Source organism: Fusarium redolens (assembly GCF_020744475.1).
Source record: "Fusarium redolens strain MPI-CAGE-AT-0023 chromosome Unknown BKA55scaffold_11, whole genome shotgun sequence".
Classification (NCBI taxonomy): Eukaryota; Fungi; Ascomycota; class Sordariomycetes; order Hypocreales; family Nectriaceae; genus Fusarium; species Fusarium redolens.
In genome coordinates, this window is record NW_025763674.1 from 1,147,886 (window position 1) to 1,165,108 (window position 17,223).

General features: G+C 49.3%; 4 protein-coding genes across 4 annotated transcripts; 1 reads left to right on the top strand and 3 right to left on the bottom strand.

The window, feature by feature from the left end:
• Positions 1 to 532: 532 nt before the first annotated feature.
• On the top strand, positions 533 to 7,565 carry BKA55DRAFT_595523 (uncharacterized protein; the record flags this gene model as incomplete). The annotated part of the gene is made up of 9 exons (XM_046195819.1): positions 533 to 1,747; positions 1,793 to 4,286; positions 4,338 to 4,444; positions 5,270 to 6,651; positions 6,699 to 6,881; positions 6,929 to 7,116; positions 7,184 to 7,364; positions 7,449 to 7,467; positions 7,500 to 7,565. The coding sequence occupies 9 exons, from the start codon at positions 533 to 535 to the stop codon at positions 7,563 to 7,565; spliced, it is 5,835 nt and encodes a 1,944-aa protein (XP_046047618.1).
• BKA55DRAFT_665029 (histidine phosphatase superfamily) lies at positions 7,460 to 8,356 on the bottom strand. Its single transcript, XM_046197731.1, has 3 exons — positions 8,283 to 8,356; positions 8,011 to 8,232; positions 7,460 to 7,962 (listed from the first exon to the last, which is right to left on the bottom strand). The coding sequence occupies exons 1-3, from the start codon at positions 8,335 to 8,337 to the stop codon at positions 7,541 to 7,543; spliced, it is 699 nt and encodes a 232-aa protein (XP_046047619.1). The 5' UTR covers positions 8,338 to 8,356; the 3' UTR covers positions 7,460 to 7,540.
• A 204-nt stretch (positions 8,357 to 8,560) lies between these two features.
• Positions 8,561 to 9,598, bottom strand: BKA55DRAFT_665030 (Alpha/Beta hydrolase protein; the record flags this gene model as incomplete). The annotated part of the gene is made up of 1 exon (XM_046197732.1): positions 8,561 to 9,598. The coding sequence occupies one exon, from the start codon at positions 9,596 to 9,598 to the stop codon at positions 8,561 to 8,563; it is 1,038 nt and encodes a 345-aa protein (XP_046047620.1).
• Positions 9,599 to 11,975: 2,377 nt separating this feature from the next.
• BKA55DRAFT_516018 (heme peroxidase) lies at positions 11,976 to 15,626 on the bottom strand (the record flags this gene model as incomplete). The annotated part of the gene is made up of 5 exons (XM_046188056.1): positions 11,976 to 12,106; positions 12,158 to 12,434; positions 12,484 to 12,702; positions 12,749 to 15,371; positions 15,421 to 15,626. The coding sequence occupies 5 exons, from the start codon at positions 15,624 to 15,626 to the stop codon at positions 11,976 to 11,978; spliced, it is 3,456 nt and encodes a 1,151-aa protein (XP_046047621.1).
• Between the last annotated feature and the right edge of the window lie 1,597 nt (positions 15,627 to 17,223).

A 17,223-nucleotide genomic window follows, 5' to 3' on the forward strand; every position in this document is an offset into this window, starting at 1 on the left:
GTTTGACTTTGCGTTTAACTTGGACTTTTTTACTTTTACAACATCCCCTTTTGTTTCGACAGCGAGTGTTGCATTGCGAATACGAACATAGAGAGACCATATCGAAATGAGGATGCGATTTTGCCGCCATATTCAACTTGAATCTACAACTTTCACGACGAGCAACTGTACTGTTCTGTACCTGAACTAAGTTAATTGCGCCGGAAGCGGACCTTTCGTACCTAGCTCGCGGGCCCCATCTCCAAGACGGACCAGACACACCTCACACAACGAGCGACCACTGAAGCACGAGTTTGTCACTACCAATTGAGGTGAGGGTGGAAAAGGTCCGGGCTTCCACTAACCTCCACTAACCTTAGCCTTAGCAGTCCAGGTCCCCTAAAATCGCCTGCAACTGGAGTACAAGGGAAAGGGGGGAAATTGTTGGCTTTTTGGTGAGGATCCAGTAGCATCGCTGGACTGGACTGGACTGGATAGGATCGGATTTGTCTTGGCTTGGCTTTTTTAGAAAATCGATTCATTTTCAAAGAGGATGCACGACGGTCAGGTCTCGTCTTCTCCTCAATTTCACAATCACAATCACCACCACCACCAACATCTGAGCGCGTCTCCCTCCTCTGCCGCCTCCGCAACCACTACCGTTCCGCCGCCTTGGGCTTTACCTGCCTATGCGTCCTCCGCTTCCGTATCGACCGACTCTAGACCAGCGACTGGTAGATCACATTATCCTCATCGCGACCCGTTGAGATCTGCGCTTTCGCCCTCGGCCTCTCCCTCGCTAAACGCCCATCCTCATCACAAGCCCCCGGGTCCCCGTCTACCACGAACTTCCTCACTTCTCCCTCCGCCCCATATCGAACCTTCGCCGAGAGCTGTAACTTTCCAGAGATCGGATCGCTTATCGCCCGCTCCTCCTGGGCCTGGCAACAACGGAAACGGGAACGGAATCCCCCACAACGCCGCCGAGAGCTCATGGTTATTGAATCGTCTTTCTTCTTCGACTGTGTCCACGAATTTCAGTCGTGTTTCGGCGCTACCCCCCCGCGCCAACCATAACAATTCGCGACTCGGTAAAAGCCCCAGTATCGATGCGACCACTTTCATTGACAACTCTCCACCGCCTTCCAAACCATCCCCTCGGAAACTCCAAAAGAATCACCGGCCAAGTACATCAGTCTCAAACCCCGACACCTTTGTATTTAGGCCTTCAGAAGAGCGAAGCCAGTTACCGCAATCCCTGCCGCTAATCGTAACATTATCGCCCTTGGAGGCGCCCGCTGCGCTTAGCGACTTACTCAACGTTAAATCCGAAGGGGCTGGCCCTGGCTCTGGTTCGAGTGAGCCTGGGCGATCAACAGTCGCCCGCCAGGAGGGACAGTCCCTGAAGCAATCCGACAATTCAGACTCTCCAGCGCGATCCGTTACTTCAACCCCGGGCAGCGCACGTTCAATGGCTGCATATAGACCTAATATGCAGTACGATCAGGACCAAGAGGCTTACCCGCCTCGAAGGGGGCACTCCAGGAGTCGATCTGGAAAGGGAAGCAATGATAAGGGGCGCGCCAAACCGCCATCTCAGAAGGCCATGTTACATCGTGCCTTGCAGAAGGCGAATACAGCGGTCCAGTTGGATAATGCACAGAACTTCAAGGGCGCACGAGAAGCTTATGCGGAGGCTTGCGACCTCCTGCAGCAAGTACTACAAAAGACAACTGCTGATGAAGATAAACGCAAGCTGGAAGCAATTGTAAGAACATGTCCAATTATCGACAGCTCATACTAACTTGCATAGCGACGAACTTATACGAGTCGAATTGATGAGCTAGATCAAATGGCACCTTGGCAAGAAGAGGAGACCAAGGCGTTGCCCGCCCGCCCTGAGAGTTTAGCACAGCATTCCGAGTCAGAGTCTGTATTACGATTGGATGATGATGATGATGAACCTAATGATACCGCCGTCTTTGACACCGCAACAACTGCGAGAATGGACAGTCGCAGCCCTCAACCTCGAATGGTCAACTCACCGCCACGAGATGATAACTCAGGCTATAAGAGACGCAGCGCTCAAAATAAGCCAAAACCAATCGTCACAACTCTCACACCTGAACCTGGACTTCTTCAGTCATCTTTCTCACGATCACCAATTCGACTTCGAACTCCAGAGCATTTCCTCCCACAACGACCTGCGGACTCTTACATGCCAGCTCCGCTCTCCCCCAGACGTCCACTATCTCCAGCAAAAGAAGTCAATGACATGGACGAGCCCGTGCGATCCGATTTCTCTATGAGCCATGACCAACAGAATGACCATGCGCCTGAGCATAACGTGCCACAAACTCATTTCCGGGAAGACGGCATGAACTCTTGGTTGGATCCCATTGACGAATCAGGAGGCTCGACTGCATCATCTGTTCATTCGCGCACTTCATCGCTTGGTTTCAGAAGGAAGCACATTCGGGGCGTTAGTGGAGAAACCGAGGCTGAATTCGATACCGCATTGGACGCAGCTATTGAGGCCGCCTATGATGATGGGTATGAGCCAATGAGTCCAATGGACCATAGACGAATGGTGTCAATGGACGCTGGCGAGGAAGCAGTAGCCAACGCTATGCGCAAGGTTGAACTTGCTCGCCAAAAAGTCAGAGAGACCGAGCAAGAAGTTTATGAGATGGAGAGGGATAACCGATCCCAACAGCAATACCAGTCTTATGAGTATCAAGGCACTCCTAACGACTTTTATAATGATAATTCATCCGACGAAGAAGAGAGGATTTTGGATGAGATTGCTCGAGACTATGGACTAGAATCATACAGACATCGCCCACCACCACCTCGAGAGTCTGACTCTAGCGGCGTGACTTCACGTACCTGGCACAGCTCGCAAGGATCAAATCCTCCAACAGGAGCTACTTCACTCTCTACTGTTACAGAACTGCCTCCACCTTTTACGAATCTTACACATGGCCCGGCTGCTCCTCCTCCGACACAGTCTTTACCTGAACTACCTCAACGACCTGGATCATCGGCCCAAAGTGTACGAAATAGACGACTCTCCGGACAGAACCCGAAACAACTCAAGATTGAAACCTCGAAACTCGCTCTTCCTCTACAGAATTATGCCGACGCCAATCAGGCCAAGTCTGCTCCTCTGAGCAGTCAGAACATTGACGCCCAAGTCGAGACGGATACGAAGGCTGCGAGTGCGAACCATAGACAGCCTTCGCCACCGTTGTTCGAAGCCAGTCCGACAGATATGACAGGATCTCGACCTACACCATCACCTTTTGGCCAGTTGGGTTCAGAGAAGGGTGATGACGATATCACCGGCTCTCCTAATACACGAAAACTAAGGAAGAACTTTTCGTCCTCGAGTCTTCGAAGTATGAAGAGCCGCAATATGTCTCTAACACATCTGGAAGAAGGTTCAGATTTGTCTCCTGGAACCCCAGGAAGCAACCCCTTTGGATCTCTCAATGCCCCATCAGTCCCAGCCCTGCCTACTCCTCTCGCCACGAGCTTCCGCGAGCGATCGGAAACAAATGCGGCTGGACTCTCTTTGTTTGACGATCACTTCTACTCCCCGACAAGCCCTGGCTCGCCTAATCCGCTCATCTCTGACCCTCCAGCTCCTCTTGAGCCCTGCCCTACTGACTTTATGCTTCGACCTTTTTGGCTGATGCGATGTCTTTACCAGACCCTGGCTCACCCAAGGGGAGGCTACATCAGCAGCAAGCTCTTTGTTTCTAGAGACGTTTGGAGGGTGAAGGGAGTGAAACTCAAGAACATTGAGGACAAGGTGGCCAACTGCGATTTCCTCACAGCTGCTCTGCTCAAGATCGCAAGAGTGGACACTTATGATGCCGATGCAGTCTTGGAAGAGATGCAATCCTTGGAGGGTATTCTCGAACAAGTCCAAACAGCATTGACTCGCAAGCTTGGTAACGAAGTTGGCGTTCATGGGTCTGGAGCACTGTTCAAGGACGCATCCACCGGCGATGGCGATACTGCTGCAGGCGTACCACGATCAGCAAGTGTTTCCGGGAAATCCTCCTTCTCATGGCGACGTCTTCGTTCGAAGAACTCCGCAGTTGGGCTAGGTGGCTCTTATATGAGCCGTGTGACAGCGGATACGTCCAAAGATATACCCACCATAGCCAGTCTGCCAATGACACCAACTCCGACGAACCGTCCTCCCAAGCGAGATCTGGCACAAGTCCAATTCACAGGTCCAAACGCAATGTACATGAGCTCATTGGCACGCTTGTTTGATGCAGCTCAAGCCATTGGTAAGCTTGCTTACTTGAGAGAAGCTTTCGTGCCACTAACCCATGACACAGACCAAATAGCCAGACAGGTCGAAGATCCTGGATTGCGACACGCCGACAAGACACAAGTTGGTCTTGAGCTATGCACCCGACATGCAGCGGAGTTCTTTGGGTTCTACGTGTGTCGATTTGTACTTTCGGACTTGGGATTGTTGCTAGACAAGTATCTCAAGCGTGGTAGTGAATGGGTTCTTACATGATTCGGGTGTGAGATGGATTGGACTGGCAACGAAGGAGAAGGATTGGTTCTTGAACGACGCAGATGGATTGAACTCCGGAATGATGGAGACGGAACGAACTTGGGCTTTGGAATTGGAATGGGATGGGATGGAATGAATGGGTCGTTATAATGCATGGGCAAGGCGTGATGCATTCGGTTTTCTTCTTGGCCAAGTACTTAGATGTATCCCGCGTGACGGGAAAAGGCTCGATACCCAAGCGATCTATATGTTTCACTGTTGAAGTTTAGTTTTATGAATGAGATTGGATGAATAGCATTGTGATAGGTTCCTCTGGAAGTTTGTATTGACAGGAACAGCCATACAATTATTGATGCGTGTTAGGATCAAGCTTGGTGTCTTGTTGCACTCTTGATTGTGTTTAAATACGCAGGCTATCTCATGGTTCATGAGCCTTACCTCCACTTAAGTTATGATTTCTCTGCTAAATATCTAGTACCTTCGAAGTAACAATTATGAATGAGTGTTCAATTCGGTTCTCGAAGCCAAACATCTCCAGATGCTATCCGGTAATATCACGGAAATACGGACAATGGTAAGGGTACGTACCTCCACCACGCCAGAAGGATTTCGTGCATCATGGGGAAATCTTCAATCTCGAATTGCGCCTCAACCACTCAACCACTCACCTCTCCCCTCAGCCATTGAATTGGCCTGAACACCGCCTACCGAATCCTTGGCCAAATGCGCCCTAGAAAAGTCTAGATGAGCCTGGCTTGGAGTGCTGGCCGTGCCTGGAGTCGGCAATGCCTCTCACAAGCCCGCTTCACCACTCCCTTCACACCTAGGATATATACAAATCTCCGCCGATACGCTACGAAATCTACACCCGCTGAACTCGAAGCCCGAATCGCCGCCATCCCCATCGAACGATATCGCAACTTTTGTATTGTAGCGCACATCGACCATGGAAAGAGTACGCTGAGCGATCGCTTGCTGGAGTACACTGGTACGATATCTGCTAGCGATGCGAACAAGCAGATTCTGGATAAACTCGATGTTGAGCGGGAACGTGGTATTACCGTCAAGGCGCAGACGTGTACCATGATTCACAAGCACAAGGGGCAAGATTACCTGCTTCATCTTGTCGATACACCCGGCCATGTGGACTTTAGGGCTGAAGTTACAAGATCGTATGCTAGTTGTGGTGGAGCTTTGCTTCTCGTCGATGCATCGCAGGGTATTCAGGCACAAACTGTATCGAACTTCCATCTTGCGTTTGCGCAGGATCTGGCACTTGTTCCAGTCGTCAACAAGATCGACATGCCAGCCGCAGACGTTCCCCGGGTATTGCAGCAGATGAAGGATAGTTTTGAACTAGATCCCAAAGACGCTATTATGCTGAGTGCGAAGACGGGAAAGGGTGTACCGGATGTTTTGCCCGCTGTTATAGAGAGGATTCCTCATCCTGTTGGTGATGAGAAGAAGCCATTGAAGATGATGTTGGTGGATTCATGGTATGATAACTTCCGCGGCGTTGTGCTTTTGGTGAGGTTATTTGATGGAACGATCAAAGCGGGTGATAACGTTGTTTCTTTGGGGACGGGGATGAAGTACACTGTTGGACAAGTTGGCATTCAGTACCCGCATGCTATACCCCAAGCGACCCTCAGCGCTGGCCAAGTTGGTTATGTGTACTTCAACCCCGGTATGAAGAAGATTCAAGACGCCAAGCTAGGCGATACATTCACCTTCGTCGGCTCCGAAGAAAAAGTCGAACCCTACCCAGGCTTCGAAGAGCCCAAACCCATGGTCTTCGTGGCAGCTTTCCCAACGGATCAAAGCGACTACAGTCGTTTGGCAGATAGTATCGGCCAACTCGTCCTCAATGATCGAAGCGTCACTCTGCAAAAGGATCACTCTGAAGCGCTCGGTGCAGGCTGGCGATTAGGTTTCCTAGGAAGTCTACACTGTTCCGTGTTCCAAGATCGTTTGAGGCAGGAACATGGACGGAGTGTTATTCTGACAGAACCGACTGTGCCGTCGAAGATTATCTGGCCTGATGGATCGGAGGAGATCGTGTCGAATCCGGCGCTTTTTCCGGAGACGAGTAATCCCAAGGTCAAGCAGTCACAGCTATTCGAGCCGTAAGTTTTCGATATCTGTGGTGTTTGAGTATAGCTAACCTTGCTAGATACGTCACTGCAACCATCACAATGCCAGAGGAATATCTCGGTCGTGTGATTGAACTCTGCGAAGCCAACCGCGGAGAGCAGAAGAGTTTAGAGTTCTTCCATACAACGCAGGTCATTCTACAATATGAGATTCCAACGGCTCAATTAGTCGACGACTTATTTGGAAAGCTCAAGAGCGTAACGTATGTTCCCCCCTTGTTTCTTTGAAGCCGTGCTGATGTGTTTGTAGCAAGGGATATGCGACGCTAGATTATGAAGATGCAGGTTGGCGGGAGAGTAATCTTGTCAAGTTGCAGCTGTTGGTGAATAGACAGCCTGTTGATGCGATCTGCAAGGTAGTTCATTCATCGCAGGTTGATAGGCTTGGAAGACAGTGGGTTACCAAGTTCAAGGAGCATGTTGATCGTCAGCATTTCGGTACGTCACCCCCTTCCCAAGCTCACCCTTCAAACCCCGTTTTCCATGTACTAACACTCGTTCTTAGAGGTCGTCATCCAAGCCACAGCAGGTAATCGCATCGTAGCGCGAGAAACCATCAAGCCCTTCCGCAAGGATGTGCTTGCCAAGTTACATGCTGCTGATGTATCGAGAAGAAGAAAGCTACTGGAGAAGCAAAAGGAGGGTAGAAAGAGGTTACGGGCTGTGGGTAATGTCATTATTGACCAGTCAGCTTTCCAGAGCTTCATGTCAAGATGAGAGTGTTGGATGTGTACCATAGTGTAATATCATGACTGGATGATAGATAAAAGAAGAAGAACGTTCTATGATGTTAAGTTCATGTGTCTGAATCTATGTGATAGCCTTTATCTCGTGATGTGAGTCTATCAATGGCACATCACATCTACTCCTTAGCATCAACATCCTGATCAGGATCCTCCTCCGGCAAATCCAGCCCCAGCGCAACGGGCTCCGTAATCGACAATCCCAAGCCTCCCGCCATCGTCCCCTCCTGCTGTTTAACCCCCTCCCCATCAAAGTCAAAAACACGATAATCACTATTAAAGAACCAATAACCCACGACCCCCAATCTCAAAAACCCAGAGTGCGACACCACAAAGATGAGTTTCTCAGGCCTTTTCTTCAGATCCTCTAGTGCACGCTGACCACGAGCAAGGATGGATTTCTTGGTGTACCAGTATCGCTCTGCAGCTGGAGATGTCTTGTCTGGCCAGAGAGGATCGACGGGGGAGAAGTTTACTTTTGGGAAGGATGGCGAGACGGAGGAGATGGGACTTCCAGTATCACAAGGCTTTGAAGAGTTTTCTAAAGAGTGTAAGTGAGGTCGTGATGGGAGGGGGGACGGGGGTTTACCTTGCCAATCTGCATTGCCCTCAATCTTAACACCCCGATCAACAAGCCAATCCAACGAAAGCATAGCAGTCTGCAGCGTACGCCGCATAGGGCTAACAACAATAGCTACATCATCCACATTGCCAATCTTATCAGAGAACGTAGAGATCAAGTTCTCTCTCAGATGAGCGCATTGCTCTTCACCCTTCTCCGTGAGCGGAGGATCCGGCAGTGACCATTCTTGTATACATTGTTAGTTGTAACAAGTCAAGATTGTGTGAAGGGAGACTTATGAGCTACGTTGTGAAGAGCCTGAGCGTGGCGGATGAGGACAATCGTAGGAGCCATTGTAATGATGATGTTGAGGTGAAGAGCGGTGATGGGGTCCGCTTTCGGAGGTGATTGGTTATATTATACATGACGACTTGAAGTTCAATTGACTTCCGACGTGCATACACCTTGACAACAATATAAGTAGATAGTAATTAGAGATTTATTATAATTGATAATTATCATTAATTGTATTCTATACCCAATTGCAAATGTCTATCGCTTTAAATGCATGTCGGTATTAGATTGCCAAAAGAGCAGCGACGCCAATTATCATCCCCATTAGAGATGCACCCTTCGACGTGGCTGCGTTGTCTGTCGATGATGGCGCAGCGGCTTCTGATGAAGCCTCGCCTGCTGTAGCTCGACCTTCTGTAGAACTTGGGTCTGTAGCAGCGCTTGAATCAGCTGTGGTGGACGCAGCAGCGGTAGTAGAAGCGTCCTTTGTTGAGGCATCCTTTGTTGAAGCATGCTTTGTCGTCGAAGCAGCTTCAGTAGTTGACTCAGTCTCCGCATCCTTTGTACTCGTCTCCTTCGTCGTGCTCTTTGCCTTTGTACTCGTCTTTGTCGCAGCTGTCGTAGTTGAGTCCTCCCCAATCCTCTCCTTCACCCACTCGGCAACATCATCAGTAAAAACATCAAAGTAATTAAGATGCGTCTCAACCTCGTCTCCCTGCGCACAAATCGGATCCGTCTCAACACAATAATTCCTAAAAACATCCCCGTAACTCGCCAGATTCTGCAACATGCCCGCTGGTCTAGGAAACAATCCATTCTTTCCCGCACCAGAGAGAACGTTGAACGGCTGATCTTTCGTATGCCGCGTATCACCAAACACCATCGCCGCAACAATCTTGCTCCCCGGCGCTGTCTTGGGATTCAGGCCCTCCATATCGGGTTCCACGCAGTTCTGGAAGAACACACCGCCTCCTCCGCCGAGGATGTCGCCGACGACGTGTCCGCCCTGTGAGTAACCGCTCACGACGAGTTTAGAGTCTGGACATTTCTTGTTGTACGCCGTGATCTGCTTGATGCCATTCCTGACGCCCTCTGTGACAGAATTGCAGTATGGATCTTCAAGAGCATTCTGGAACTGAATATCTTCATAGTCGCAGCTCTTTAAGCCACTGCAGATAGCACCGGCAAGTTTTCCCTGCCGTCCTGGGTAGGGTTCATTGTTTCCCTTTGCGAGAAAGATGTGTACGTCTTTACAGTTGTTGCGTATGCCAATGGCATTGACTGTGGCAGCGAGTAGAAGAAGTGTTGTAGAGCTGTGCATTTTGATGATGATGTTGAAGGAAAGTAAACAAAGAAATAAAATAAAATAAAATAAAATGTCACGATAAAAAGAAGAATACACGAGACGAGACAAGGAACGACGCTGCCGGTCACAGAACCTGTTTCATCAGCTGAACAAGGATCCCCTGAATGCGCCCCGGGTTTCAATCTATCTCGCCCACAGCAGGAAAATATGGGACAGACAGATCGACAAACTTGGGCAAATTTGCAGTGTTGCACTGCGATAACGGGGCCACTCAGGCTAATCAAGATGTGTCAAAAAGATGGGACTCGTTCGTATACACGAGTCTAATTAATTGTTTTATCCACTTGAGATGTCATCCAAGGGCAATTCAGCTGGAATGATCTGATTTGACTGGTAAAAATGTCTCTGTTCAGTGTTGACTGACTCAGTCAGGTACGCGAACTGGAGAAGCGATGACTTGTTCAGAAATCTCTTCAATACGCTTCTGAGTTAGCACACACTGGATAATCTAAATCTCGTTTGACGATTAAACGTCTATCAGAGTCTGCCAAGGATGTCTTAGATCATAGCTGTCATGTCTGACGGGGATGGACTTACCGGGGCCTCGGGTGACAGAAGACCTAAGACACTTGGCATTGTCTAGCCAAAGAGCCTGCTGATTTATACGAAATTGCCTAGGTATTAAACTTTCTCACCTCCACTGGTCTGGGTATATGTTTGTCGTTTAAAACTTCTCAAGATGAAGATGCGCGATCCTGCGTTGTGGCTCCTGTAAGTTGGCATATCTCTAGCTGCCCAAGTGAGCTATCAGCCAATGTTGGCTTTGACGTGTAAGGCGTACCTTGCCACTTCCGTATGCTTTATCGCGCCTTCAACTTCTTCACGGCGTCATCCTGGGTCTGGTCCATGAAGTCTCATCGCTGCCACCTCAACCGCCGAGTATCTTATCGACTCCACTCTGTTCTGCTTCATGAATGGTTATCCTTTCCTCCATGTCGTCTCTACCCTTGCAAAGCTGTTCAATTACCCTTCCAGGTGCCTTAGACTTTCTCTAAAACCGCCAGTGGTTATTTCATAGCTGCATCATAACCGCTCTCAACGTCAATGTAGGTTCGCGGTTCGTTCTTCAGCGTATAGACCTCGATCTCCAATGCAGACGTTCCTTCCGCAAGGTGGAAGACTACTCTACTGACACAGACTGGCTGCTGTACTGACTTCCTGAAAGTCAGCACCTTCGTGGTCCCCAGTCGCCAGTAGAAACTGGTCTCTAGAGGGAGGGATAGGAAGTAGTTGGCTGGCTTGTTTAACGACCGTAGTGTCGTCGCCATGGCATAAAGCTACACGGTCAGTGTGCGAGGGTAGTGTAACACGCTGGTGAAATTCGTTTGCGAGCGCGCTTAGTGTTGAATCAGGTAGCTTAGATGCTTCTGAGTACATATAGCATGCTTTGACCATAGATAGCGAGTATATTGCATCCAAAGCCCGACCAGAAAGCATACTCTTGGTGTAAGAGGCATGTTACAGGCCGTCAATACACTGATAGTCAAACTTATAGCTGGATTTAGCTTTGTATTAATTTTTATTAAACTGTACTGGCGGTACTTGGGCTGTAGGATATGGTGAGGGATACAGTGGAAGATGCAGTAGCAGTGATATTGACGGGCGTGGTACCGCGAGCTCTCTTGAGGTAGCTCAGAGGGGTGATGTTGAAGGGCCGCTGTTGGGTGTACATCTCCCGAATGCTCGATCTCCATTTTGATCTGGTGGATCTGGGGCCAGGTTGATCCGACTGTAGGCCACAAACGAGACCAAAGAAAACGGCTTCGTAAACAGGCGACAACCTCAACTCCCAAGGAAAATCGAGGAGCCAAAGGGGCCCCTCCCGCAAGCCCTGACCCTTCCAGCAAAGGGGGCAGTGCGCTCGTTCAATGGGGGTGTCATGACATCGGCTGTGGTGCGAGGAGCCTAGTCTCTTGGGTAGCATCTGGGCCGCTCCACCCAAGGCGATGATGATAGCAAGCATATAGCGTTGCCGAACTAGGTTCTGATCTTATTGTGGTCTCTGTTTCGTTGGTAGACCACTCAAGCTTGAGTCTCCTGTAAAAGCAGCGAGACGTAAGGAAGTCCTGATCATTCCAATTAAGGAGGTAGCACGCCTGTTGGGACAGGTCGCGGGATTCTACAACGGCTATGGCACGAGGGTGCTAGTATACTTTGGTGTTGTGATGATCTTTGTTAAGTGGATGATAACAAGGTGAGGACAGTCAGTGATTTAGGGGGTGACTGTCAGGCTTCTTCATGTCACTCAGGGGTAACAGGTAGCTGAGTTATTTGATCTGAATCATAACGATCCTTCATTGTTCCCTACTGTTCTGACTACAAGAGGTAAAGCCTAGTATCCCAAAATCTCATCCTTACGCTTCTGAAGCAAGTAATAATACTCCTGAATCGGGGTAGCCTTCGTTGGAACCCTCTCACCCTCAAACTTACCCTTTCCATGACCATTGAAGTGAACCTTCCAAGCTACTCATCGTTAGCGCCCTACATCACATACACAAGGTGTGAAAAACCTACTGCTCGCGTCAAAGCCGAGGTATGACCAGCTATCATTGAGATAAGCCTTCTCAGTGCCAACCTGGATAGTCTTGACAGTTCCCATTTGCCCAGGTGCAGGGCGAAGTTCCTTGAGGTCCGCGACGAGCTTGATGAGACCTGTGACGAAAGCGAGGGCGACGTCTTTGGCGATGCATTCGTGTTGGCCGTAGCTGAAGGCCGAGACGTCTTCTTTCTTGCGCTGGGGGTTGAACTTGCCCGCGTCGGGAACTTCCTTGGGGTTACGGCCAGCTTCGCCCTGTTCATGGTTAGATATGATAGACTTGTGAGGTGGAGGTGTAACTTACGAGCATAAGAACAACGGCGGTGCCAGGCTGGATAGATTGACCTTGGACTTCACCAGCTATAGTCGCAACACGTACGTTGCGCTGAGAGCTCGTCATGCGCTGAGCTTCAGCAACGTAGGCATGAAGGGTCGCATCATCACCCTTCTGAGCAATGGCCTGGACCTCAGCCCAGATAGCCTCATTCTCGGGACGAAGGAAGAACGACAGAACCTCGTAGAACTACAGATCATCAGCACACGAACTTCAGTCTTCTCACCAAACTTACAGCAGTGACAGGGACACCAATACCACCAAAGGCAGTAAGCCAAAGGTTGTCAGTGACTTGATCAACATTATTCCCCTGCGCGAGCAACTCCTCCACAAGCTTAAGACCACACGATCTCAGTGAATCCTTCTTGAGGTACGATCTGGCGCCGATCCTGTTAGCAACGGCAGATACCAGTCCAATACCTCTTGGGCGTCCAGCATCAGCCTCCGCAACAATTGTCTTGGTAGTCTCAATCATCTTCTTCGCACCCTCTTGAGCACGACGACGACGGTTCCATGCTTGCGCTGGATCGTTGTTGTTAACGCCCCAGACGCGAATGTCGAGAAGACTGCGGTACAACTCTGCAACACCGAGTTTACCATCGGGATTCTCCTCGGTTCGCAGATCAAAGTAGAAGAGATCCGCGAGAAGTTGCGCGTTAAGAGGGATAGCGACATCGCGAATGATGTCGATCTGATCAAGACCCTTCTTAAGAGTGAACGTCTCCTTGTTAATAAGCTTCGTACCCTCACGCTCAATAAACGCATGAACGGCATTGTGCATGTTGGGAATCTTGCTCATGGCCTTGCCAAAGTTAGCGCGATGGGTGTAGTTCTGAGGCTGATCGCCCGCAAGCATGAACCAGCCAAAGTCCTTCTTCCCCGGGAAGAGAGTGTTGAGAGGCTTGAGCCAGGGAACGACGTATTGCTTGGTGTTGCTGAGGATCTGCTTGATGGCAGTTCCTGAGGTGAGAACAGCGACCTTGGGAGGGGCCTTGGGGTCGTCGAGAGTGTACTGGTCAAAAGTACCAATCTCTTTCGCGATTTTCTCGTTGGCGCTCTTTGTGTACATGGGTTGCATGACTGCGACAGAGTTGAAGGGGAACCAATTTGGTACACCGCGCTGAATGAGCTTGTACAGCATTGAACCACCCAGAGTCTTGTAGTCCTGCTGAACCTCATTGTAACCCCAGGCAGTGAGGTTCGACACGGTGTAGTCAATGGTATTGAACCTGTCTGAACGAACGAGCGTAACAGCGTCAGACAGAACAGCTCGACCGACAGAGTAAGTCGGCATGATACCAGATCCAGGGTTGCGCTGAGGCTTGATATCCTCGATCATAAGACCAGGATACAGCTCAACCATATCAGGATCAGTGTACAACTTCTCCAGGATATTCGCAATATCAGGGTTCGAGTTGATCTCGCTGAACGAATCATAGCGCTTAAGACCAAAGAACTCTCTGAACTCATTCAGCGAAGCACACTGCCACTTGCGGCCCTGGATAATACCCAGAACCTCAACGACCTTGAGGGCCTTGGGAACCATACGAGCACCGAACGTGCCAGCAGGGTCCTCCATAGCCTCTTTGAGAATACGAACAAGATCCTCATCCTTGAACGTGCCGTCAGCTTGGCGCTCAAGACCATCAAAGGTGCGAACGCTAGGATCCTTGGGAGTGTTCTGCTCAAATGTGAGAAGAGCCTGCCCAAGTTCCGTCCAGCTGACGTCTTGAAGATCTTCAGCCTTGCGGCCGGGGAAGAGCTTGAGGAAGAAATTGTTGATCCATTTCTCGTCTCGCTTGGAGATGCAAGAGTGGAAGCGGTAGAGAAGATTGAACTCAACGCTGACTTGGTTGCCAACACCTCGAGGGACACCGTCGCCATCGAATTGCTTGTCAATGGCAACACGAGGATCGAGAGTCCAGTCACTGGCGGAGTGGTGAGTGTTGGTGATGGCACGAAGATAATCGTGCAGACAGATGTTGATGTACAAACCACCAGTGATCAAACGAGCTACATTGAAGAGATCATGATCTTGCTTGGCAATAGCCTTCGCCTTCTCTTCCTCAGAAGCACTAGGCGGCACTGACATTGAGAATCGCCCATTCTCATTGATCTTGAGCAGAATGTCAGCCACATAATTGTGGAAACGACTATACAGCACAAGCATAACGTTGACACCCGCAGGTTGACCAAGAAGACGCTTCTCATGAAAGGTATCAGGCTTGAGCTTGCCTTCCTTCATGGTACGAATCTCAAGCTGATCCTTCAACGAAGAACCATAAAGTGGCGCAAGATCAAGATACGACGAAGTGTCAGATTTGTTCATATCCGTACGATTCGTACGAAAAATATCGTGAATAATAATCGCAGCGTGATAAAACAGCATCGACGAAATACCCGCTGGATTCTCCTGAAACGTCGTCTCATCTCTCGCCATGAGAAGATCAAACAACAAACCAGGATCAGGCTTAACACCGTGAAGTCGCTTCTCCGACTTGACAGACTTGGCGTACGGTGTACCAGCCCTACCTAGATTCGGCTCAAGAATGTTGTTAAAGCTACCGTCTGGCATGCGATACTGATGAAGACCATCTGGAGCCTGGGGCACTTGCTCTCGAAGAAGAACATCTGTGCCGGGGACTTTGAACTCAATTGTATCGTAGAGTTCGCAGTTATGTTTGTGAGCTGGTTTATCGGAGTCGACGACATCGTACTTGACGTCGCCGCCGACGTAGCTCAGGGGCGGATGTTGAAGATTTCCCCAGAGGGTGTCGATGAGTTTGTTTGTAAGAGCTGTACGAGCTTTGGATGATGCAGGAAGAGCGGTGAGAATACCGATGAGGAGCTCAGTAGTTCTACATCAGTTAGCCATACGCTGGAATATCATGTAGGTTCGTGACTGACCCCTTCTTGTCATCAAGAGGCTGACCCTTTTGGAGAAGTTCCTTGACAAGACCGAGGAGTTGAGCAGGACTAGCTTGGCTTCGAACACCAGCAAAGTCCTTCATGAGGTCCGCAACGAGTTTCTCAGGGTTATTCAGAAGACTTGCTGGATCTTCCTTAGAGTCCCCGTAGGACTCACCAGCCTGAAACTTTTCGTTGAACGACATGATGAAAAAAGAAGTTGAGAGAGTGTGCAGAGAAAACCATTCCTCCTTCCTTCAGCGACATCTCAAACTCCCCTTCTTTATACCAAGCATGCCATTCACGAGCGGTAACCACATCGCGGACCCTCATTTGTAAGTGGCGTCGTGGAACAAGAGCTGATAACACAGTCTGTCCAATACAAAGTCTCGTATTGCCAACGGGATGCAAGTTGAGACAATGACGGAAGGTGATAAGCTAGAATACAGCTCTACTGGGATGAAGCTTTGGGAATGAGGGGTTGTTGAGGAACACTGTCTCACAGGCTGTCATTTTCGTGTGAAACCTTGATGTGAGATCTTTCAAGTTTGGAAAGGAGGGTGTGCAGCGGCCTCAAAGATGATCTGACATTTCAATAACCAAGCCTGTACTTCACATTCCTCCAATTTCTTATGCTTTTCTTTTCTTAGTGATGTCAAACTTAAGTTTCGATCTACAAAGTGACATCTCACCTCATCTAGATTACGTTTTCTATCAAAATCTCCTAGCTTTACCGCCAATGCAGGCGGTCCGTTCCGGTCAACCAGCGCGGGGCCACCCCGTACACAATTGGTTGAGCTCAATCTGCCGAAGCTAGACATTGCTGACGGGCGTTTATGCCGTGTAACACCAAAAATGATCGGCATCGGGCCGTCCGGCAAATAGCAGGTGCTGGAGTGAAGCTATGTCTCTTCGGGAATGTTATGCCGTGCGTTGTAAAGTGAGGGGTTGTGAGACCTACCTTTTCATGTGTTGTTTGATTTGCTGGTTGGCTGTGTGGTGTTTGTAATATGTGGATTATGAGGGGAGATGAGAAAAAGTAAAGGGAATCTAGATCTGAATGTTTATGCAGTGAGCTGTGGATTGGAAGACATTGAGAGATATTGGTGAGACAAGTTGTGTACTGACGGTTGAGTTGGAATCATATCATATCAAATCATCAGGCTAATATCAGGTGAATCCCAAGCGATTGGTTATTTTCAAGTTACACAAACCAAACAAGACTAAAGGCATATTCTCAATACCAACCCCTCATGCCAATCTCTTCTCATGTCTCAGATCTCTATCTAACACCGCTTATCTGCACTCTGCAATAATACTCCTTCTATTACACTAATCTAACCAGGACAAAAAAGAAGCAAATCCAACCCATCACAACACCGCCCTCCAAAACATCAGGGTCCAGTCCAAGTACATCATGCAGCTACAACAGTCACCGACTTTCACAAGACCAGAGGCATGCATATCCCCCCGCCTTTCAAACTCCAACCAACAACAATGGAATTGTGGCGTGTCGAGCATCAACTGCAACAGATCGTAAACAGAAATCAAGTCTCAGCTGCACCGTATCACAGCATGCCAAAATTCTCTCCTCTTTTCCTCCGTGCCCGTCACAGGCATTTCAGCCGTCTTGGGTGGAAAAAAAAGAGATTCTCGTGGCTGGCTGAACCGAAAATGCCAAGAACGAATCAACATTCTCCGATTAGCATCCCTACATTCATCATTCTCGTAAGGGAGGAGACAACAATGCATGTGAATATCTCACTCTCGGTACTGTATACATCTCTCTTCCCATCGCAGGTA